At 42.9% G+C, this 25130-nt stretch overlaps 1 protein-coding gene and 2 pseudogenes across 1 annotated transcript; 2 read left to right on the forward strand and 1 right to left on the reverse strand.

Moving 5' to 3' along the window:
• The first annotated feature begins 1034 nt into the window (after nucleotides 1-1034).
• Nucleotides 1035-2151, forward strand: LOC147473958 (uncharacterized; annotated as a pseudogene).
• Nucleotides 2152-2517: 366 nt separating this feature from the next.
• LOC147473959 (heterogeneous nuclear ribonucleoprotein 1-like) lies at nucleotides 2518-6948 on the reverse strand (annotated as a pseudogene).
• A 689-nt stretch (nucleotides 6949-7637) lies between these two features.
• On the forward strand, nucleotides 7638-8093 carry LOC147473960 (uncharacterized). Its single transcript, XM_086586865.1, has one exon. It carries the CDS (start codon nucleotides 7638-7640, stop codon nucleotides 8091-8093), a length of 456 nt encoding a protein of 151 aa, XP_086442991.1.
• The last annotated feature ends 17037 nt before the right edge of the window (nucleotides 8094-25130 follow it).

Raw genomic sequence — 25130 nt, forward strand, 5'->3', positions numbered from 1 at the left:
ATCTCAAAATTTGAAATTTTATATTTACAGACGTGCGTGCTCATGCTTTTAACATTCTAGAAATTGGGCTCTAGACACTTTCTACTTTCTATAGTGTCCTTTTTTTTTTTGAGAAATCCCAAAATTTTCTTTTGATATTACTCCAAATTTTTGTGACACGTCAGACTTTAGTATTCTAACGAAATCTTATTTCTCTTTTTTACCCCTGTCCTGATAACTGCCAATTTCTTTCGCACACGAAAAAAGAAAACTCTTAATCGTAATCACGATGCTCTTTTGTCCCTCTCAAAATGAATTCAAACCAAAATTTCACATTTCGCAGTTTATTTTCCCATTATACTGCTGGAGTTTCACAGAATTTCATATAATTTTTTTATTTCAACGAATACATGAATTCTTCTTGAGATATCGTATACGATCTAATTGCTGTAAAAAAAGAGGTAAAATGTTAGAATTCAATCTACTATTGTTTGATTTTAATGTTTTCAATTACTATTGTTTACAATTTATTTTTTTTCTCAGACTTTTTCTTGTTGTTTGTTAATGGACTTTTCGGTGGTTGCGGTGACATTGTATAAGAATGAAAAAATTTCTATTCGAATTGGTTTGGATTCTAGGATTAGTGAAGTTAAAAGCATTATATGTACGAGATGACTTGATTTTGCTCCAACGACATGTAACTTATATGTGTTTCGTGAAGAAAAAAAAGCGTTAATTGACACTGATTCTGATCTGCAATCTCTAGCATGTTTTGTTTATGCTAAAGGATATGGTTTTGTGGAGTTGTATGTTGGTATTATTGAACAACCACTTAGAATGTTGTCTCGTGGTAGTGGTAGTAGTAGTGTTACACATATGCGTGATGTGTCTACTGAAATTCAGCAGCCTTCGAAGTCTTCTGTATGGGCAACATTGATAACTGGAGTTGGTCGAGGTTTTAGTGGTGGTTCTCATTGAATTCAAGACTACGTTACTAAAATACTGTCTTTGAAAATGGGTATTCTTATTTTCTGGAGAGGAATGATTCTATGAGAGTTACTGCAGTGTGTACCATGAAAAAGGAGATGGGATGTCCTTGGAAAGTGCATGCATATGCAAGGTTCAAAATGCTTCAGTTATTTGAAATTACAGAAATGGTTCCTAACCATACTTGTGGTGCTGGGTTTAAGGATGCAATGAATCCCAAGCTGACAAGTCAGCTTGTTAAGAGTGTTATTATTGACCAAGTGAGAGACAACCCTTTGTTGAAACCTATAGATATTGTAAAAGAATTCAAACCTGATTATAAGTTGAATTTGGGTTACTATTATGCTTACACTGGGAAAGAACTTGCTATGAAGGAGATATATGGTGATGATGCTTTGTCTTATGCACTTTTGAACTGGTATGAGGATAACTTGAGGAGAACCAATCCGGGTACTTATACAGACTTGGAGGTGAACAAAGTGACTCGTAAGTTTGAGAGGTTTTTATTTCATTTGAGGCGTGCTATAATGGGTTTAATTATTGCCGACCCATGCTTTGCTTGGATGGTACTTTTTTGAAAGCAAAATACAAAGGGTGTTTGTTATCTGCAACAGCCAAAAATGCCAATCAAGATAAGTTTTTCGTACATTTGTGCGATTACCTAGGTTTCATGTTTTTAGAGAAAATGATATGTCAAATAAATTATAATTTGTATTTTATTCTATATTCATAGATTTTGATGTATCTTTAGTATAATGTGTTTGTTTTTCAATAAAAATGTTATTCTTCATAGACACTTTTGTTGTATTTGTAGGTTTATTTCCTGTGGCATTTGCTGTAGTTGTGTCTGAGGATGATGACAATTGGGCTTGGTTCCTGAAAAATTTGAAGAAAGTTGTTTTGCCTGATAGAAGCCTTACATTTATTACTGATAGGCATCATGGGCTGGTGATCTATATCCCAATCTTGTTTCCTGATTCCTACCATAGCTTTTGTCTTTGGCATTTAAAGAATAATATAAAGACGGGCCGTGTCCAAAGAAAAGTTCCAAACGCGTTTTATGTTCAGAAGTTGCTCTCTAATTGTGCATATGCTGCAACTAACACTGAATTTGACAAAGCTATGGGTGAGCTGAGACTTGTTGGTGGAGATGAAGTCGATAAATTTTTGGAGAGTGCCTTATAAGCATTGGGCAAATGTATATTTTCAGGGGAATAAGTACTCTCTATCCTTTTTAAATGTTTATATATATATATATATAGATTTGGTGGTATAATGTTCGTTGGTGTAGGCTTGTAATGTCCTAGTTCTTATTAACATATAAGTCAGACATGGTGTTAGACATAGTATTCTTATTGAGAAAACTTTTTTTTAAAAAAAATTCAAAGGGAACTATATTACAAGCGAAGACCATATATGATACTGATAATGAATTAAAAGACCAATGGCACAATGAGGACTTTAAACAAGAGCGCATAAATCTGAAAGTAAGGACTACAACTTGATTTGTATGAATTAGTCTGACCTCACAGTACATGACATGTAATGAAGTCAGAGACCAACTTGGTATGCAGTTTTAATCGTCCAACCGGGTGCCCTCTGATTTTGCTTGCCAACTGCATCCTCATAACTTCCCATAAGACCAGAAGAATCATCTTATGATATTCCATTATCTAACCTCATTGGCGATGTGCCTGCTGAAAGTTGCATATCACCACTGCTGCCCTGATTCCATTTTCCATTGGTGTCAGGCCCCATGATCCCATGATAATCAGCAGTTGTCATGCCTACATAACCTCCAACTCCACCATTTAAGTAGCCAGGATGAAATGGAGCATTTACAGAAGGCACCAAACATCGCCTAAGACCAACAATCCTAGGGCCATTCCAAGGACTCCTTGGTGCAGCACCGAAATCAACTCCACCATATCCACCCATCGGAAATCCTCCGAATGCTCCATAGGGGTAACTGACAACCAGTCGAGGTCCATAACCCGTGTAAAGATTATACATAGAATTATATGTTGGGTATCCCCCACTGTACCTACCAATAATAGATCCTCTTTGTCACACCCTGAATTTCGACAGAATTCGGAAAAAACATTATTTGTCCCCGACTCTTCGATCTCCGAGGTGTGACGCACTCTCCACTTCCAAAAACCCATAAAATGCAGTTTAAATATGGGATAATTAAAACCAATAAAAATTTCTATTATACAAAAGTCCTATTCATTTCAAAAATTCTCAAATACTGATTACTTACAAATCTCCTTTCAACAACTCTTTAATTAAAATTACAAATGAAAATACAAATAGTATTGCCTCAACTGAAAAACCTATATCACCTTAAGGGAAAACAAAACACATCCTGAGATGTAATGTTAACGCAAACCACAAGCAGCAACCACTCTTCTTCAACACTAAACATGTCAAGACTTATCAACTATGTTCATTTAATGAACACACCCGATAAGCAAACATGCAAATCGGGTCAGCATTATAAACAATGCTGGTGTGAGTAGCCCTAAAATACAACATATAATTATACATATATATACACAATCCCTACGGCAGTTAGTTCCTCCACCGAGGCGCCTTAACTTTCAACGACTAAAACAACATCCTTAAGTACAATAATTTAGGCGTAGTTCCTTCCTCCACCGAGAGGCCTTTAACTTCCCACTAACCACACAACAAACTATACGCGCGTCATAAATAAGGCATGTAGTTCCTCCATCGAGGCTTTAGGTTTTAACTAAACAAATAACCAACTAAACATATTACCATAATTAGATTATTTCAGCTTTCTTTGCGTGTCCCTAAAATTCACGTCAGATATCTATGTCTTTACCTAGTTTCCCTGGCTACCACAATCGCGAACCCAACATGTACATCCACATGCCTCCCCTTACATAATGAACCACTCGATGCGTAACCACCACGAAATGGGATGCCGCGACACCGTAAAATCCTCACACCGGAAGCAATTATGTAAGTAATGCCACTATTCGGCATAAAATATTGCGCATCATCGTTCTATTTTGCGAACGGAATAATCAAGCCACTATTCGGCTACGCCAGGAGGGCCATTCAGCTTTACTGAAACGCCAGAAGGGCCGCCCGAAGGCCATTCAGATTAACTGAAATGCCAGAAGGGCCAATCACATGAGTTGTGGTAATCAGGTTCTAGGATTTTCGTTACGTAATTTATTCAGGAGTCATACATTAATGACTCATAATAAATTCCACTATATCACGTGCAGGTCAATTACCTTATTGCACTAAGCCATAATATATAGAAATATCTCAGTTATTTCACATAACCACTTTCCGACTTTCACGTGCCAATATATTATTACACTACACCACACTCCCGTGGGCAAATATTCATCAATACTATGCTACCTCATAGTAGCATCTCACATATATAATAATGGAGCGTTTATATAAATTCCTCCAAAAATATTACATTAATATATATATCCCAACATATGATATCATGTCAAAATGCTTCAACGTATCGCATACATTTTTATAGCGTATTAGGAATATAATGTCTCCTAACATCTCAATATCGTCACGTGTCAAAAATACACAACATCACTGTCAAATCTTTCTTAGATAATGACAACCAAATATATACAAGCTTCCATAGCATTTTATTACTACATATGTCCATATAATATACAACATAAAACGTAGCGCGATTAAACAGTCAAAAGTCCACAATCAAAGCCCAATATGTATATGCTTTACACACTACTCACGTCAAATCTAAATTAGATAATGACCAACCAAGTTATATAATATCGACAATATTTTATTACTATATTTGTCCATACAAATCAAATATGTGAAAAACTGGAAAAGTCAACGGTCAAAGTCAACAGTCAACGGTCAAAGTCAACAGTCCTGGTCAAAGTCAAACTGTCCTGGTCAAAGTCAACATGTCATGGTCAAAGTCAAACTGTCGTTTCCGTGTTCGACAGGTTCATGGTCATAGCCATGGTTCATGGCTAAGGTCAAAGGTGCATGGCTCATGGGCTCATGACCAAAGTCATGGTTCGGACCCAACTGGCCAAGCCCAAACCTTATAACCCGAAAGTCCAAACATTTAAAGACCCAATTAGATCTATTTTAAGTCCTATGGACTGGCCCCAAGCAATATTAGAAACGGGCCCAAAAGCTATTAAGTGATTCGGTCCAAAAATAAGAGAAAACCGGCCCACAATTACAAAAATTAGAACTGGCCCATAACAAGTTATCAACTAATAGGAAAAAGGGCCCAAACAAAAATAGAAATGAACTGGCCCAATACTTTAGAACATAATCGGGCCCAACCCTCTAAAATAGAATCCGGCCCAACCAATTAAACTAGCTAAGCCCAAGGCCCAAATCGGTGAACAGTGCATCTTCTCCAACTGCCACCACCGGATCAACCACCGTCGACCTCCACACAACCACCCAATAACCAACTAAGTTCGTTATTCCAACACTAACAGTCCACCCATAAAGGTTTACTGGCGAGTTCTCAGCGCCGCCATTAAAACCTCCAGAGTTCGAACAGTTTACCCAAATTAATAAAGTTTCGACAGTTTAATACCAATCCGAATTTAACAAAGTTTAATAACTACAAATGGCACGAAGTCCAATACAACAGGAAAAATGAGCAGTAAAAAAAAACATAAACAGTATACGCCGATATATGTAAACTACAAATCCGGTGAAATAGCAAAATAGCTACTCACCTGTATGACCAGCTCGACGAATCCTCCTAGCCCGATTCGTCGCGCTCCACCCTCCAGAAATCCAGCTTTCATCTCTGCCTCCATTTTCATTATTTTATTATTTCTCTGAATCCTATTTTCCAGAACAATGTGTTTATATACTTGGGTCCGAAACCCAAACCCAACACCGACTCGGGCCCAAAACCAGGCCCACGTATCCCGAATCCAATCCGACGAATTTTGAAAATAAATAATTAAATTAATTAATAAATAAATAGAAGAATACGTATTTAAAAATACGTGCGTTACACTCTTCCTTCACCATTCCTCATATTGTGACTATTAGTATGATTCCTACCACTGTTAGTCGTTGCATCTTTCGGCACGTCCCTCTTAACCTCCACAGACTTGTTATTCAACTCATGAAAGTTATTCTGCATCACACTCTCTACAACTTCCTCTCATCAAACATGATAAACCCAAAACCCCTTGGCCTATGAGTCGTACTGTCATACATTACAACGACATCCGTAATTCTACCAAACTTTTCAAAATACCCCCTGAATTCTTCCTCGGTTACGCTAGCAGATAAACCCCTTACAAAAATCTTCTTAGACCTAAATTGAGTGTTATTCCCACCACCCTCTACTATGTTGTTCTTGGTTAGAATTGTGGTAATGTTGATGTTGTTCACCTCTTGGTACAGCTTTTTTTCACTTCCACCGTTCTTGAACATATAACATGATTTTCTTCAAGTGCTTGATCAACTACAGATGGATCTGCAAAGACGACAAACCCAAAACCTCTTGGCCTTGATGTAACCCTATCTCTCATGATCACAGTGTCTATTACTTCACCATACTTGCTGAAGTGATCTCTCAAGGTTTCTTCTTACTGAGAAAACTTGTTAGTTGTACATATGACTTTTTTTATTTCTTTATGTCATCAACTGAAGTTGTTTCACTTTGTTCATTATAACTCTTAGTATTTATTAATTACAACTTCAGACATATTTGGCCGTTGGTTGGGATCCGATTGACTGCATTGCAAAGCCAACTCTACTGTCTTTTCCAGCTCTTCTACCAAGAAACAACCATTATTTAGGTCCCTATTAACTAGCACTTCCAGCCTCTCCTCCTCATGTAATGTTCTGACCTGTACAATACTTGTTAGTGTAACTCGTAATGATAAATAGGACTAGAAACACATGTAGTGGCCAGTCTAAGCCTATAAGGTATTGGTGACAAAAGTACATTTAACAGACATTTACAACCAAGATGCCTTACAAGCGTGGGCAGGCGAATCAAATATGTAGCATTTGCAATTAAGACGAGACTAGGGGAAATGAAAGGAAAAAAAATACTTGGCAGAAAAATGAAAAAGGAAAACAGAAACACAGTAAGCTGTGGTTAACACTGAATTTGACAAAGCTATGGGTGAGCTGAGACTTGTTGGTGGAGATGAAGTCGATAAATTTTTGGAAAGAGTTCCTTATAAGCATTGGGCAAATGTATATTTTCAGGGGAATATGTACTCTATCCTTTCTAAATGTTTTTTTTTTAATATATATATAGATGTATATAGATTTGGTGGTATAATGTTTGTTGGTGTAGGCTTGTAATGTACTAGTTCTTATTCACATATAAGTCAGACATAGTGTTAGGCATAATATCCTTACTGAGAAAACTTGTTAGTTGTACATATGACCTTTTTCATTTAATTTGTTTTTGCCAGCAACTGAAGTTGTTTCGCTTTGTTCCGGTTCTTTTGACTTAGGTTTGGGGAGATGTGTTCAAATATTGCTGAGAGCTTTAATTCTTGGATAGGCAAAGAACGATACATGCCGATTACATCAATGTTGGATGCGATTCGTGTTAAGATAATGGACATGATGACGAGGTGCCGGGATAAATGTAACAAATGAAAATCATTGATGTGTCCGAAATGGAGAAAAGGTTGGTCAAGAGAATTCAACTTGGTCGGACTTGGAAAGTGACAAAGTCAGCTGATGATGTGTTCGAGGTTCACTCTGACAATATCTTTTGCGTTGATTTAAAGCGTTTCTTCTGCAGTTGCAATGTGTGGACCATTGAATCTTTTCCTTGTGAGCATGCTTTACAATGTATACTCAGTATTGGTGAAGACGTGCACAAGTTCTGTGACCCGTATCTTGCTGTTAGTGCTTTTCGTGATTCTTACTCGCATTCGATTAATCCTATTCCTGATATTGAGAAACCAAAAGGGAAGCCTGAAAGGTCATTTATACTGCCACCTGATACTAAACGTACTCCAGGACATAGGAGGAATAAAAGGAAAGAGAGTATGGGTGCGAGAGAGAGAAAATTGCGTAAGTGTAGTAGGTGCAATTTGTATGGGTACCATACCATTGCGGGATGCTAGAGACAACCATAGTTTGCTGAATTTTTCATTTCTTTTACTGTTTTTTTTTTCTTTTTATACTTATTTTTAGTATGGATTTGTGTTGTTGAACCAGTGATTCTTATTTATTTATAAATTTCATTTCCTTTTCATATTTTAGACTTTCAGTTTTGACGTTGTTTGTTATGTTTTTGATGGGCCCGTGTCATGAACGTGTGTTCTACTACCTAAACAAAGCAAAACTTGTGACCACTTGTTTGTAAAGATTTGTATTATTCCAGTTTGTCCAAACTCCAAAGCATCACGTACTGAGGCATGATTGTGCTAGTCTGCTAGAATTTTCATTAAGCATGCTTCAAAGATGGGAAGAAAATTAATAGAAGAAAACCAACTCCATGAAAGATCGCTACAAGCACTTGATGAGACTGCTATAATTCTACAGAGTCTCAATCTATCTTGTAATTTAAAACAATCTTTAATCTTTGAGATGTGGTATGGTGTGTTGGACCAAACATCTCTGCAGAATTATTCCATGATCCCTTATTCACACTCTCATTGCCTAATTGATTTAGGGGCTTAGGGGTTAGGGTTGAGTTTCTAAGGGTTTAGGGGTTAATGCTTAGGGTGTAGGATAATTGTTCAGGGTTATTGTTTACTCTAGGATGTTGCAGGAACTACATCAAGAACTGTTATCTAACTCTAAATATCACTTTTTTCCAGCGTGAATACCCAAATCAGCAGCAACTTTGGTTGCTCTAGTGAGAGCATCGGACACCCAAAGAGCTCCTTTAGAAAAGTAGCTACTGTTATAAAATGCAATAGCTACTTCAGAAGCTGTTTTTTCCCCCGCCACAGATCGACATATTTGCTTGCCTCATAAGCTTTGGCTCCTGCAGTCGCTGAAATTTTATAGGAGTCATCAAAAGCCTTGGCCTTGGTCAATGCATCTTTGCTCAATACATATCCCTTGGATACCATGGTTTTAACAAGTGTAACATTGTGTTCTGAGTTTCAGAAAAAGCATCAGCGTCTGTAGAAAAGTTAGTCATTTCCACCCATGCAGCCATGCGCCCATCTGAATTTCCATTCTTATTTGGGTAGAGAGCACATTACATAGATGGGGCATTTCTATTTTTCATCTGTTCTCTCTATCTACAAACACCTATCATAACATATATTTTAGTCAAGTGAGCTGTTAAAAAAGTTATCTGGTATAGATATATAGATCAATCTGAAAGTAAACTCCACGGATTCCTATAAATAGAAAGAAACTGTACGAAGTGAAGAAATTCTAAGAAAATTATTCTGTCCAAGTGCATATATCTGTCCAATCCCCTATTCCTCTGGACACACAAATGATAACAAGAAAAAAAAAATCAGCTACATCCTTCTTTTCAAGTCTCATTGCTTTTATTTGACTTTGAATGCCAACTTCTATACTTGTCAGACAAGATCTTATAGGCAAATTTTGCACGAGCCTTTTGGATTTTTTCTTCAAAGTTGCCTTCTTGGAACAAGAACTGGTTTTTTTCCTTGTATGACCATTGCATGAACTTGCATACATAAACTGCATTGTCTTCCCTGTGAAGAAATTGATATTAAGTCCAAATTAGGATAAATATATTTTAATTATAAAGTTGTTGAGTTTATTCTCTTACGGTGAACATTGTTGTGGGATGATCCATAACTTGAATTGGGGAATCTGTTGGCAACAATTTTTGCCTTCTATATAAGCGTCGTTTGTTCACCAACTCAGTCACTTTATCTCTCCTAAATTCAATTATTTAGTTAGAAGATTAAATAATACAAGAAACAAATAAGTGAGTCTCTATCTAATAGCTTCAAGTAGGAAGGACTTGGTCACATGATTCGCAAGTAGAGGCCAAAACAAACTATTTGGACATTGTGAAGATAAGTTTTGAATGCAATGCTTTAAGGTTAACACAATGAAACATAATAATGTATTTAGTTACAATGTTAAACCACGCAAAGAAGCAAGTAGAGATGCATTTAATAAGGTCACTAACCATTAGTTTAGCGTCTTTTTGTATTTGTCTTTTTGAGGTCTTTCCCTGGCAAAGAACACATTGAAATAAATCCACTCCCAAGTGTCATAGTCCAATCTCGTAAGTGTCCAATGGTAGTTGTCCCTTGACCTTTTTGTTTTGGGTGTGTTAATCGGAAAGAAACAGAACATGACATCTTCTTCAATTTCTTCCAAAACATCTTCTAGAAAGGATCTCACATTTTTTTGGTTCTCATCTGTTATAAATGTCTAGAAACAAGATGTAGCTATTTTAGTTTACCCAAAAAAAAAAGGAAAAGAAGAAGATAACATAGATAAAAAAGAAATGTGGGATTGGTAGATAACATTTACCTTACACATTGAATGGAAGAATTTGCTCTTTGCAGTATTTTGGTTGTTTTCTCTCAAATATGACATGAACCAGTCAATGATCTACATGATTCATGAAAACAAAAATAGGTCAACAATAGTTAGTGCTTTTGCGATTAAATTCTAATCATTTTATGGGAAGTGTTACTATAATGCATTGTCAAACATTACCTCGTTACTTAAAAAATTATTAAACATTAGATCTTCAAGTACAATTCCTTTAATGTTGAAATCATCGCCTGTCCATGCTATTGTGTTGCCATAATGATTGTTCAATATAATGTTAGAAAACTATTTATAAACAAAGGAAAACAAAGCCAATAACCCAAAAATGGCAACGCTTGAACCCGAACATGGTACTCTTTATTTTCTTTGTCCATATTATCCTTCTTTATTATACTGCTTAAGATTTCTAACTATATATGCAACCAACCTAGGCCAATTGCTATACCTCTAAGGCTCTCGGTTCTCTATTGTTTACTACTCTTAATTTCTTTTTGGACTCATTTATCCACCTGAGCTCGTAAAGTAGCATTTTCCTCCCTGAGCAAGGAAATGCTCTCGTTCGTTATTCCCAACTGGTGGGCAAGGTGCTGGACTTGAGCTTCGAGGCTAACCATGCTTCGTGGGCTTGAGAATTGGTGATGGATGAACTGATTTAAGGTGGTTCTCAAGTAATCGAAACCACAGACGGCGCCAATGTAAATGATCGTTTAGGTCTTTTCCTGATTACTGTAGATAAAGGGGGTGATTAGGGTTTGGATTAGACCGAAGTTAAACTTCGAAATGAAGCCTCACGATCTTCTCTTGATCTCTTTTTTGGGGAGAGAAGAATCAGGTCTCACGTAGTTCCATTAGGTGGTATTTATAGGCTTTGGGGGGCTTGGATTCTTGGGACAATGGGACCCTGGTGGACAAGTGTAGGGAGGAGGTTATTCTTAGTTGTTTTCTGATTGGGAGTGGGTGAGGTGACCCTCATTTCCCGATGAAGGTAAGATTTTGGTAATGATTACACATGATGGGGTATGCCTTTATCCGAGGCGTTCAGTCTCCAGTATTCTGCCTGCATTGTGATGTCTCGGGCTGAGTTTTAGCGTACCACTTATACAGAAGGAGCTGCTCACAGGTCGGTCTTGGAGGTCGATGTATTGAAGTCGCGTATGCAATGTTTCTTAGAGAGCTGCTTCATAGATCGGTCCTGGAGGTCGTTGTATTGAGATCGCTTATGTTTCGCATGCAATGTTCCTTAATGGGGATATTGCTCCCCTACACAGCCCCCTCTCAGTAGATTGGTTGTATTCGTGCAAGCGATCTGCTGAGAGAAGAATCAACACTTGGGTGAAGCATGAGCGAGCTATGGTGATCGTTCTGACTGAGATGGCGCTGAGTTCGAATCTTGTAGCATGATGGTTTTGGCGGGAAAGAAAAATTAGGGCGTGGGTGGCACGTGACAGAATCATAGCAGTTGGAAAGGAGTCGTGTCGCCGCGTTATTCGGAACCCATGAAAAGACAGGTCCTTGGACACGTGTGTGGGCTATATGATAGGCCGTAATCATAACTTCTTGGGCACTGAACAGGCGGTTGTGCAAAATCAAATTTGGGATAACCAAAAGGCATTTCCAGGTTTCTTCTTCCGCAAAAACGCAAGCTAGGGCTCTGCAGGTGAGTGCTTCTGTTGCTGTTTGCTTTTCATTTTCACTTTGCTTTCTTCTCGTTCCAGTAGGGTTTGTTAAGTTGGTAGGTCAGTGTTAGGTTGTAGGGTTTAAGGTTGGGTAATTTGAGAAAAAGGAAATACTACAATGTCGGATTCGGCGACACTTTCGCCGGAAGAGGTTCGGAGATTTCACTGAGCTGCGGAGAGTATGAAGAGGAGAATGAAGACTCGTTGAGTGGTGGTGGTGGTGGTGGGACTGAAGTGGATGAAGAAGTTAGGGTAGGGGAGGTTAATATATAGTCGATCTGGGTCAGAAGATGACGTGGCTAGTACGTCGGGTCGAGGGGAGATGACGCCTGTAGGTGAGTTACCCCTAAGAGCGGTAGAGCATCGTGCTGCTAGTTCGTTTCCTGAGCTGCGAGCAGCTTATGGGATTAATGTGCCCGACCTGGAGATATACGAACCCAGGCTGAGTGAAGATGTTCGTAGTGAGAGGTACAATCCTCCGAATGGTGGAATAATCATCTGTGAAGGTCAGCTAAGAGCGTACATGCAGATACCGTTCTCGAAATTGGTTTGTGACTTCTTGAGTCACTGTGGGAAGTCTCCATGCCAGTTCGTTGGAAACACTTGGCGACTATTTAAGGTGTTCGACCTGTTGAATGCCAGTGGTGAATACCACATAGGGGTGTCTGACATAATAGAGCACTACGTAATAAGGCGGTCTGGTAATCTGAACTTTAGCTTGTAAACCATGACGACACATTCTGCTGTGCTCGATGGTGTAAGCAATGAGGCCTGGACGAAGAGGCCGTTGCTGCTAGTTGGCAACTACTGTGCTAGTGGATGTAGGTTGCGAACTAGGATGTGTAGCATGGCCGGTGGGTAGGCTTGTCTTGCTTTTGACACTTTGATGGGTGAGCGAATGTTGTTCTAACTGGTTCATCTCTTTGTTTTGTTTGCAGAGTTTCCTCGCAATGCGGACCTTAACCGATCGCTGGAGATAGAAAGGTTCGCTACTGTTGAGTCGAGAACAAAACGCAGCGAAGCTTCCGAATTTGCTCATTTCTTTGAGGAAAAAGGAGGTGCTGCGATCCGGAAAAAGAAAGGCTCAAAAAGAGCGAGCTCTAGATCGAACGGGTGGTAATGGAGAAGCGTACAAGTGATCTGATAACATGGGAGGACCGAGATCGGGCGCGTGGCGTCCCGAGGCGTCCTCTTGGTGGTGGTACTGCAGGGGCTGGTAGTTCGAGTTTTCGTCCTGAAGGGTTAACAATTGACGCCTCTGTGGAATCGAGATCAGCCTTCCACCGCTTCGGCCCCCGGGCAGGTTGGAGAAGAGAAGAGCTGAAGCGGCTGAGCGAGAGGGGGCTCGAATGGCTAAGGTTGTGCGACACGCCACGGGAGAGCTCTGTGTGGGGGTGCTAGCGGTGGGCCCGAGTCGGCGAAGCCTGAAAGCGGTCATGGACTGGACGACGACGCGGTGTGGGATCTAGTCCGTCGACGAGGACGGGAACCCGATCCGCTAGCGAAAGCGAAAACTCCCGCAAGGCGAGTGGGAAGGCTGTTGTGGGTGCTGATGACCTGGAGGCCCAGTTCGTGTATTTAGATGAACACGGAGGGCAGTGAACGATAAAGCGTCTTGACCGGCAGCCTTCAGGTCGAAAAGGTATCGGCCCCTTTCTTGAAACAGTCGCGTTAGATGGCAATCGCAAGGAACCGGATGAGAAGGGGATCGGGCGGATAACATACGGCGGATGGAAATCGCGCAATGTCTGGTACGTGGGTTTGTTGTCCTTTGATATAGCGTGTTTTGTTATGTTCGTTGCTTTGATTTGTTAATATACGTGGACTATGGCAGCTTGTCAGTGGTTTCCAAAAGTTGAAAGAGATTGCGATTCAATGAAAGCGGATAGAGAATTCCGTGTTGAAGCCGCCGTCGAGAGGAGAAGAATGTGCAGGACGCTGCTAAGATGGAGCGTGAGGAGCTTGAGGACCTGCGGAAGGCTCATGAAAACCTGAATCTGGCGAAGATCTGAAAGATACTGAAGTTGAAGATCTGAGGCGGCTAGAAAAATTTGAAGGGCGTTAACGCTCTTGCTTTGTGGAAATTGGAAGAATTTGAACGATTATGCCCTTCAATCGCAAAAAGGTTGCGCAAAGACGCTACTAAGGCCTATGATGATCCGGATCGCGGACTTGGAGATCTGGAAGCGGATTACAAGGCTTTGAAGGAGGAACACGCACGCTGCGCGTCCCGTACCTCAGTGGAACAGGTACGAGGACATGGTGGTGGGGCGATTGCCTCCTCTTTGATCATGCCGAGGCCGCGGGTGTCCGAAAAGCCGGTGCACCGGACGCTATGAGTTTGGAACTGGATGGCGTATCGATCGTAGTGGACGGGAGGGATGCTGAGGTCGATGAAGCTTTTGAGGCTGCAGAACTAACTGTGGTGCCCGGGGAGGGCGAGTTGTAAATTTGTTGAATGTTTCTCATCAGCTTATATCTTTGCGATCTGATAAACCGGTTTCTGGGGTAACACAGGGCGGTTAAGCCTTCGTGCATTTCTGTATTCTGTTTTGTTGAATGAGTTGGTATCCCGTACTAGTTCTGGGTAACCATATGAAGTTAACTTTTGCGCAGCCGGGTTGGATTTCCTGAGTAGTCTCAGCAGCCCGGCTAAAGAACGAACTGTATGAAAATGCTGTGTAAAGGTCATTATTTGCTTTCCTGCGATGTTGCACACTTGTTTCTCTTTGTGCGTTTCCTGTATTGATGATACCAGATCGCGTTGATGGGAATGCCACGTGTGAGACAGCGAGCGGCTCGAGGGGCGCAATTATGGCGGACAGCTTGGCTGACGTTTGGCGTCTCAAGGTAATTATGACGTGGTTTGGAAAAGACGTTTACTTGATAAGTGAAACTGTTCGCGGAATACCAAAGGTGTTTGAACGTTTGTTCCAAATCTCTTCTTCTTCTTCATTTCCATTTCCACTACCGCTGCTTTGAAAGGTAACGTTGCTCTCCTCGTTTGAACATGTCTTGCTAAGCATAATTCTGCCCCGGTCTTTAACTCCGACTGCGTCGTCTTTGTTCGTAGGTGTAATTATGGCATAATGCAGCAAACAGAGTAAAGGAAAAGGGCGTCTGAGAGAAACTTCTCCACTGGTCATGGAGGAGATAGAGTTCTCCCCTCACGTGCATGGAGACCGTGGAAAGCGGAAGGCTGCTTTGGTGGGGGCCAGAAGCAACAAACGACCTAGGAGGGCTGGTGGCGTTGTGATCAGGTCACCAGGTCGTCAATTCGCTGGTGAGAAACTTCGCCCGCGACACGGGGATGTGGGGCGGCGAGTTCTACTACACATGGGGAAAAACGGGAAGAAACGCGCCGCTGAAACGTTGGATCAGTAGTTTCCACTCCGCCCCATAGCGAGTAACCGAAGGGGCGTCTTTGGATGGTGATAAAGGAAGTAAAGGATGAAAGCATGGAAACGCTTAGGGGCGATGGATATGGCGGCTTGTCGGTAAACTTGTGATACAATGAGGTGTTTATGTTAGTTTCGAATGTCTTTTTCGGTCACGTTGACTTTGGTTGTGCGGTTTCTTGCGGTATGATAGATCGAAGAATGTTGTGCAAGGCATTGAAGCGATGATAACTTCGCATGTGGAGTTGGGTTGTATCGCGGCTGCGTGGAGAGTCGAAAAAGGAAGGCCGGAAGTAATGACGACGAGATATCGAACGGCTTGCGAAGAACGCCGCTACCGGTCTGGACTTGACTGAGCTAGATAAGGAGGTGGCTAAAGTGACTGCTTATGCCAAGAAATGCCAAGGGGTCGCTCGCGAGGCAAAGGAAGCATACACCACGCCTCGTGTCGAATATGCCGCTACCGGGCGAAATATCATGTCCGGAAGAGAACGGCTGATGGTGAGGCGCAGGAACAAGGTATGCGGGTGATCTTGAGGTCCGCTTCGACCGCGGTCTTTGGCGGGGAGTCGCGACCCCACAAGATAAGCATGTCTTATCTGATGTTTGATGAGGTACTGTATTTCTGTTTGTGGGAATCTGTGATGATGTGTTGATTCTGCCTCTCTTATATGGGAGTAAACAATAGAGCTGTACTTTCAGGCTTGCGAGGCGATTCATTAATCGGTTTTGAAGAACCGGTTTCCGCGGAAGTGGCGATTCGTTGTTTTGTTTAATATGTATCGATCTGGATTTTCTGGGTAGCCCCAGCAGATCGGTAAAACGAGCTGTAATAGCTATGGCTAAGCACTAGTATGGATTGAATTTAGAACGCATGCTACTGTTGATTGTTTGCATCTATTCTCCTCGCTTTATTATCTTGGCGTGGTTTGTAGTTCATGCTTTCAGTAGCGTAAGCGCTTTGCATGTAATCATTCTCGTATTTCGTTTGTCACGCCACATTGTGTAGAGAAGCGCTAGGAGCCCCGCTTAGATAATGTGAATCGAGGTTGAAGGGTTCTTAAGTTAGGTGTATTCTTTACGAAGGTATAAGTAATCTTTGCCGGAATGTCTTGCTTAGGCGGCGTGTTAAGCGTATATATAAGCGTAATGCCCATTGGTATTGTACTCATGTGGTCGACCCTAGAGCATAGGTTTTCGACGAGTGATAAGTGAAGAGACTGTGGAACCTATAAGCTCCGTGAGAGAGTGTATGGGCGCCGAGCGTTCTCGTGGTCGAGCCTAGAAAGATAGGTACTTTCGGCGTAACAAAGAGTTGGAGAGGGCTGCAGCACTGTAAGCTCGAGAGAGTCATGCTTTCGCGAGAGCGTTCTCGTGTGGTCGATCCTAGAAATATAGGTCCTCGACGTAACAAGACTTGGAGAGGCTGTAGAGCCTATAAGCTCCGTGAGAGTCAGATGCTTTCGCGAAAAGCGTTCTCGTGTGGTCGATCCTAGAAATATAGGTCCTCGGCGTAACAAGACTTGGAGAGGCTGCGAGAGTCCATAAGCTCGAGAGTCAGTATGCTTTCGCGAGAAATGTTCTCGTGGTCGATCCTAGAAATATAGGTCATCGACGCGTAACAAGACTTGGAGAGGCTGCAGAGCCTGTAAGCTCCAGAGAGTTGTATGCTCGCGGAGAGCGTTCTCGTGTGGTCGATCCTAGAAATATAGGTCCTCGACGTAACAAGACTTTGAGAGGCTGTAGAGCCTGTAAGCTCCAGAGAGTTGTATGCTCGCGGAGAGCGTTCTCGTGTAGTCGATCCTAGAAATATAGGTCCTCGACGTAACAAGACTTGGAGAGGCTGTAGAGCCTGTAAGCTCCAGAGAGTTGTATGCTCGCGGAGAGCGTTCTCGTTTGCGACAGCGTGCTGCTGGCTGAGGATGGCGGACCAAGTAAACGTGTTGATTAGCTATGCTGTGTAAACTGTTTGACTTGTCAATACAAGTAAATAGATTATATTGTATTAGTTAACACAAGAAACTTATTTTTCATTAATGTGAACAAAAGGATATACAACATGAATGGCGCTACTGCTCAAAAAAATTTCAGTAGATAGGTATTCCAAGGTCGAGGCAACATCTTCCCCTCTTGGGTTTTTATCCAGTATGCTCCATTGCCGGACGCTGCGCGTCCACGATATATAGGGCCTTCCCCATGTGGGTGCTAACTTGGAATCGTCTTGCGTCTTTTTCAGCACTAGGTCGCCAGGCTGAAAAGACCTAGGATGAACTCGCTTGTTGTAGGAGTTCTTCAGAGTTTGCTGATAAGATGCGACTCTGATGGCAGCTAAGTCCCGCTTTTCTTCCAACAGGTCGACTTCTCGTGCTAACACGGAGTCGTTGTGAATCCCGACTCGACAAGTTCTGATCGAGTCGTAGTGACTGTCAGCTCGGTGGGAATTACGGCTTCTGTGCCATAACATAAGGAGAATGGTGATTCACCGGTACTGGATCGAGCTGTGGTGCGGTGAGCCCATAGAATATTCTCCAACTGATTTGGCCATTGGCTCTTATTCTTTTCAATCTTTTTCTTCAAGTTTTCCAAGATTGCTTTGTTCTTCGGCCCGGCCTGACCATTACTCTGAGCGTACTGTGGAGTAGAAAATGCGTGAACGATCTTCCACTTGGCTAGAAAATCTTTAATCGATCTGCCTTTGAACTGAGGCCCATTATCCATTACTAATGTATGTGGCAAACCAAATCTGGTGATGATGTGAGTCCAGATGAAGTTTCTGACATGGGACTCTTTGACGTGTGCTAAAGGAATAGCCTCGACCCACTTGGTGAAGTAGTCGGTTGCAGCTAAGACAAAGCGGAAGCCCGTACTTTTCTGTGGGATGAACGGTCCCATGATGTCCATGCCCCACATGGGAATGGCCATGGGCTTGCTATATCTTGATCGATCGGTTCAACGAACAGGTTGGATGATATTGTGGCCAAATGTTTGACACTTGACACATTTGAGGGCGTATGCTTTAGCATCGATCTGCATCTGAGGCCAAAAATATCCTTGTGAAATGGCCTTATGGGCTAAAAGAGCGACCGCCGGCATGATTTCCACATTCTCCTTCGTGGATCTCTGCGAAAACTAACCGACCACTTTCGCGGGTGATGCACCGCAAGTGTGGGCCCACCGATTTCTGAACAATTTGTTATGGAACAAACAATAACGTCGTGCTTGATAGGGGATCTCGCTTAGCCTTGGTGCGCCTCGGGGGGCTACCGTCTTGGATATAGTCGATGATAGGCTGCATCCATGTTTGACTCAACCGATGGGCGGAAAGAGGGAAGAGGTCGCTTATTGTCGGTGTGCTTTCGACTTGGTGCGCGGTCGATCGACTACTTCTATGAGTAGTTGTCTTGGGGTGCAGCTCGGGGTCTGGGTTGCTAGGTAAGCTAAACTGTCCGCATGACGGTTTTCGTCACGCAAGAAATGATGGATGTGTACCTGCTTAAAAGAAGGCAATAATTGATGAACGACCTGAAGATATTTTGAAAGATTACCTTCATGGGTAGTGTACTCTTTGGCAACCTGGTGAACAACCAGCTGTGAGTCACTAAAGACTTGGAGCTCTTTGACACCGAGCTACAGCGCCATACGAAGTCCCTTGATCAGCGCCTCGTACTCCGCCTCGTTATTGGAAGTTACGAAGTCGATGCGAACTGACTTCTCCATCACACTTCCATCGGGTGAAACTAAGACAACCCCTATGCCACTGCCGCCATGATTGCTAGAACCATCTACAAAGAGAGACCAGGTGGACTTGATGTGCTCTTTCGAATCTGGGAGGTCGGTTTCTTGTTCCCAATTGGGGTCATCAACAGGGAAATCCGCTAGAAAATCGGCGACGACCTGTCCTTTCTGAGAAATCCGTGGTACGAACTCCAGGTGGTGCTCACCGAGTTCTTCGGCCCAAACTTCCATTCGAGTAGTCTTGTTTTCTTTGTGGAGGATTTTCTTCAATGGGAGGTCGGTAAGAACTTTGATTTGATGCGCCTGAAAGTAAGGCTGAACTTCCGTGCGAATACAACAAAACAAATGCGCTCTTTCCGGGAAGGAGTAATTCTTTTCACCGTCGTGAGCGTCTTGCTTGTGAAGTAGATCGGTTTTTCTGAATTGTTTTCCTCTTTGAAGAGAACTGGCGATGGCGAAATCGGATCTTATCGGATAGAGCCCCGAGTCTCTCCATCAACGGGCTTGGCTAAGGCGGGGCGCAGGTGAGGTACTCTTTTGAGAGTGGCGAATGCTTGATGGCACCGAAGCTCCATGATGAGAACCGCCTTTTTAAGGAGTTGCGAACGGTCTACACCCTATCGGATGCCCTTGATATGAATCGGTTGAGTCACGGCGACCATGCGACAATTTCTGTATTTGTTTCTTCGTGCGGGGATCGGGCATGTCTAAGAACGCTCGGATCTGGTCTGGATTCGCTTCGATCCCTCGCTGAGACACTTGATACCCTAAAAATTTGCCGGAGGACGCTCCAAAAAGGCATTTCTCTGGATTCAGCTTCATGCCCGTACGACGTAGTCTAGAGAACGCTTGTGCAAGGTGGTCAAAGTGATCACCGGCTTTTTTGCTTTTGACGACCATATCGTCGATGTAGACCTCCATGGTGTCGCCTAACATGTCTTGGAACATGTCAGTGACCCGTTGCTTGATACGCTGTTCCGGCGTTTTTCGGGCGAGCGGAGAACGTTAGTAGCAATAGATCCCTTTGCTCAGAATGAAAGAGGTCTTCTCTTGATCCTCCTCGTAAAGTGGGATTTGGTTGTACCCAATCGTGACGCGTCCATGAAGGAGAGAAGCTCATGACCACAGTCCAGTCGACAAAAGTCGGTCAACGCGCGGTAGGGGAAAAACTGTCTTTTGGTGTGGCCCGATTTACATTAAAAAATCGACGATAGGCTTAACTTGTTCCATTCTTTTTGAATGCCACGATGTTAGCGATCCACTCCGGATAGTCTACTTTTCGATAAAGCCGACTTGCTTGAGTTTGTCGACCTTCGTCGTTGATGGCTTTTGAAAACACGGGGATAGTCGGCGGGTCGGTCGTTGTCGGACCCGTCTAGCATTGGGATGAACATTTAATTTATGGCATGCGATTCAAGGGATCTATTCCGTGCACATCAATATACGACCAAGCAAAACATCTTTATTCATAGATATGAAATTTACAAGGTGGGTCCCGACAGGGTTGATGTTAGCCCCTACATATACAAACTTGGGGTCGCGATCTTACGTACCTAGGTTCACTTTTTCTCGCTCGCATTTGGAGGTTTTGGTAATGGCGGCGCTGCTTTGGCGATTTGCTATCGGGGAGGTTTGAACACTTTGTGGGGATCTATGGTGATCGGGTCGGGAGGGTGGAGCGACACGGCGGCAACGCCGACGGGGATACCCGACACGGGGAGTGGGACCGGGCTACGCATGCACATTGATGATGGTGTGGCTGCTGCGTCATCGTGGCGGGCGCCTAACACGAAATTTGACGACCTCGATACTCTATCGCGAAATTCTTGACATTGGATCAATCTTTGGAGACCTTTCTTTGTCGAAGTAAGGACTTCGGGGAGCGAAAAGCGGTATCTGCATGAAGAAAAATCTTTTGCTAGAGCCCCTAGCGTTACGCTTGGCGGTTAATGGACTTAACAACTAAGTCATGTGCCATTGTGTAACCGGTGGGTTCATGTGTGGCGGCGGGGTCGGTTCACCAGGCGATCTCACTTGTTGACATGATCCGTTACAATGGTGCGCTTCAGCCGATTGCTTCTAAGTTCCATCATTCCTCTAGGTCCCGGGAAACGGAGAACTTGATGCAACGTTGACCATCTTTGCTCGCGATCGATGGATCCAACGTCGTCCGAGTATGGCATTGTATGACGACTTTTGTCCTAGAGAACGCGAAAACCGTGTATTGCGGTGATCTTGTCCTCTCTAGATCCCACCGACACTGGAAGTATAATATCACCAATGGGATCGGCCCTGGAACCATCGAACCCATAAAGGGGGGCGATCGGGTCTAGGAGGACGGACTTGGGAAGGTTCATCTCTTGCATGGTGTGGTAGAACAAGATGTCATGTCAGAACTGCCGGTCGATCGGGGCGCCGCTTTAACCGCCCGGTCGCTAATTTTGACATGGACTACCAATGCATCATTATGAGGAAGGCAGACTTTGCTTAAGTCGGCCTCCGTGAAAGTGATATCGCTCGCTGCCGCGACTGCGACCAAACCACGCGGGCTGCCCTGTGAAGTGAAATGATAGACTTCTTGAAGAGCCGACCACGGCGTCTTTTCTCTCCTGGATGAGGTTACGGAATCGTCCGGAAAGTTATCACGTGAATAGTTCGATCATTGTCACGCGATCGGATGAGTCTTTGCCTTCCGGGCTTAACGATCGATCGTGGGCGCCCTGCCTGCGAGGGCGAGCTTGAACCTCTTGGTAGTGACGGCGAGGTGGAGATCGACTACGCACTTTCGGCGAACCATCGGTTTGTGGCGTAAGTCGCCGAATGTTAAATGTTCTTTATCTTGTTTTATATGGCGGCTTCCACTAGATCCCGGATAATAATGTTTAAGCCCCCAAAGATGCATCAGTTTCATGGCATTTGGCGTTGTGAAATGCGCAAAATGGCTTGTCAGGTCGATCTACCGGTTGCCTCACATCGGGTCGAAAGAATGGGGCCAGGCTTAATCTTACCCGAATGTGTAACCGGGGCGTGTCGATAGCGAACTCTCACGTTGTCCGATCGGTAATCGGCTTTTGGTACAAGTGACCTGGAGCTTTGCTTTGCGGTGGATACGATCCAAAACTGTTGCCACCTCCTGGTTCTTGTCTAAGCCGTGGAGTTTCAAAGTTTCCTGCAACTTGATGTACTTGTCCACTTGAGCGTAGAGCTCGGACAGTGTCTCTGGGCGTTCCTTCATCAACAACCTGGAGAGGTCGGTGTTACGCACTCAGCAAGCATTGGAAAAGGCCAGTGTGGCGAAAGATTCTTTCAAGCCGCTTTCCATGCACAATAGTTCGGCCTTGAACCGTCCTAGAAACTCACGAATAGTTTCGTCTTCCTTGAATGATAATTGAAACAAAGAATCAAGATCTGCCTTCTTCCGCCTGTTGTGGACGTACTGGCTGGCGAACAAATCAGTAAGTTGTTCGAAGGTTTTTATAGAATCAGATTCCAGTGAAAAGAACCAATCAAGAGCACCATCCTTGAGATTGGCTGGAAATAATCTGCAGTGGAGATGATCAAACTCGGGTGAGCTGTAAAGTGCCAAACTCTGAATGTAGCGAGCTACATGCTGACCAGGGCACGTGCTGCCATCGTACATGGGAAAGCGTGGCTGGATAAAGTCTTGTGGAGAGGGTTTATTGAGGACCTCTACGCTGAACGGAGATGTGCGATATGTCTTAAGCATTTTGTGCACAATCTGTGTCAAATCCTTCTTTACGGCGTTCTGACCAATCCTTTGTGATAACTCGTTAATCTGTTGATTAACATCGTTGATGCCGTTCTGCGCTCCGTTAACTTGTTTGTTGTTTTGGTAACTATCCACCCGAGCTTCGTAAAGTAGCATTTTCCTCCCCGAGCAAGGAAATGCTCTCGTTAGATATTCCCAACCCGTGGGCAAGGTCTTTGGACTTGAGCTTGAGGCTAACCATGCTTCGTGGGCTTGAGAATTGGTGATGGATGAACTGATTTAAGGTGGTTCTCAAGTAATCAAAAACCACGACGGGCGGCGCCAATGTAAAGGATCGTTTAGGTCTTTTCCGACATTGTAGATAAAGGGGGTGATTAGGGTTTGAATTAGACCGAAGTTAAACTTCGAGCGAAATGCCCTAAATATCTTCTCTTGATCTCTTTTTTTGGAGAGAAGAATCGGTCTCTCAATGTGAGTTCCATTAGGTGGTATTTATAGGCTTTGGGGGCTTGGATTCTTGGGACAATGGGACCCCAAAGTGGACAAGTGTAGGGAGGAGGTTATTCTTAGTTGTTTTCGATTGGGAGTGGGTGAGGTGACCCTCATTTCCGATGAAGGTAAGATTTTGGTAATGATTACACATGATGGGGTATGCCTTTATCCGGTGCGTGATCTCGATTCTCGCCCTTTTGCAGATGTCTCGGGGCGAGTTTTAGCGTACCACTTATCTGAAGAAGCTGCCTTCACGGTCGGTCTTGGAGGTCGATGTATTGAAGTCGTATGCAATGTTTCTTAGAGAGCTGCTTCATAGATCGGTCACGGAGGTCGTTGTATTGAGATCGCTTATGTTTAGCATGCAATGTTCCTTAATGAGGATATTGCTCCCCTACAGACACAATACAACTTACAATACAACCAAAATGTTATTCAAAAAATTATCTGTTCTCCCATTCTTGGGGCTTGCAAACGCATTAGGTGTTAGTACTTTGACATTGGCGGTTTAAATTAGCAATTAGTTGCGACTCGAGGTAGTCGGGTAGATGGTTTGCAATTTGCAAACAAAGAGAAGACCTAGAAAAAGAGCTAGGTCTTGAGAACCGATGCCAAAAACATCGAGAATCTCCCAAAAATCGTTTAGCAACTTCATCAACACTTCTAGATCTTTCATCATGCGATTCGGTTATTTCTTTCACACCAAATATGGCACATTGCAGTGAGAAGAGCCTCTCGTGTCCACTCTTGCCCATGAACATGCATTATTTGGTTGTGAAGGAAGAATGCACATGAGTACATTTTGCTGCTAGAGGAAAAGCCAGATTTCCTCATGGCCAATTAGAAAATGCGCATAAACATAAACTAAGCCCAATAAGAAGTGAAAAATGCACTCAACATTCTAGTGTGTTACCAAGAAAAGAAAGTTTCTTCATAGGTCAGAGAAACAGTTTTCATGGTATGGGAACGTACAAATTCTTCGGGATCCACTTTGGGTCAGTCTCACTCATCCTAGTTTCCACAAGTCATCACAGGAGATGTCTAGCCGTCTAGGCCATGGTCTGCCGGAGTTAATTCTTATGGCAATATTCAGGTTCGCACAGTCCACGACTAGCTCTGACCAACTAGGGGCCCCCAGCTTGTTGGTCAAACTTTGGGCTCTAAGTATAATTTTATACCTATTAGACCACATGTAAAGGCTGTTTAGTCCAGTCAAATTATAAGTAGTCCAGTCCACTCAAACATTGGCCCACCACTCTTTGTGTAAAAGACTCGTTTTTTTTCTCAATAATATTATAGCCGTATTTTAAGAAACTCGCCTTGGGCCCTCAAAGTTCTGTGACGGCCTTATAACGGCCCATACCATACCATAGGAAAGTCTGACTGTACCCGGCCGTTTTGATGTGGTAATTGGTTAAGTACTCTAATTGCTTTCTGATTTTCCTAATCCAACACAAACAAGGTTTAACCCAGTATAAAAGAAGAACTACGGCATGTTCTTCTGAATTCTGATTAGAACCCAACCAAGAACAAGGCACATCTCTAAATAGAAAAAATTGGAAAACCGAGAAGATCCAATTTAAACTACAATTCAAATTTTTCGTCAATCTTATTCTATCTGCTCCA

Source organism: Coptis chinensis, unplaced genomic scaffold (assembly GCF_015680905.1).
Source record: "Coptis chinensis isolate HL-2020 unplaced genomic scaffold, ASM1568090v1 utg157_pilon_pilon, whole genome shotgun sequence".
Classification (NCBI taxonomy): Eukaryota; Viridiplantae; Streptophyta; class Magnoliopsida; order Ranunculales; family Ranunculaceae; genus Coptis; species Coptis chinensis.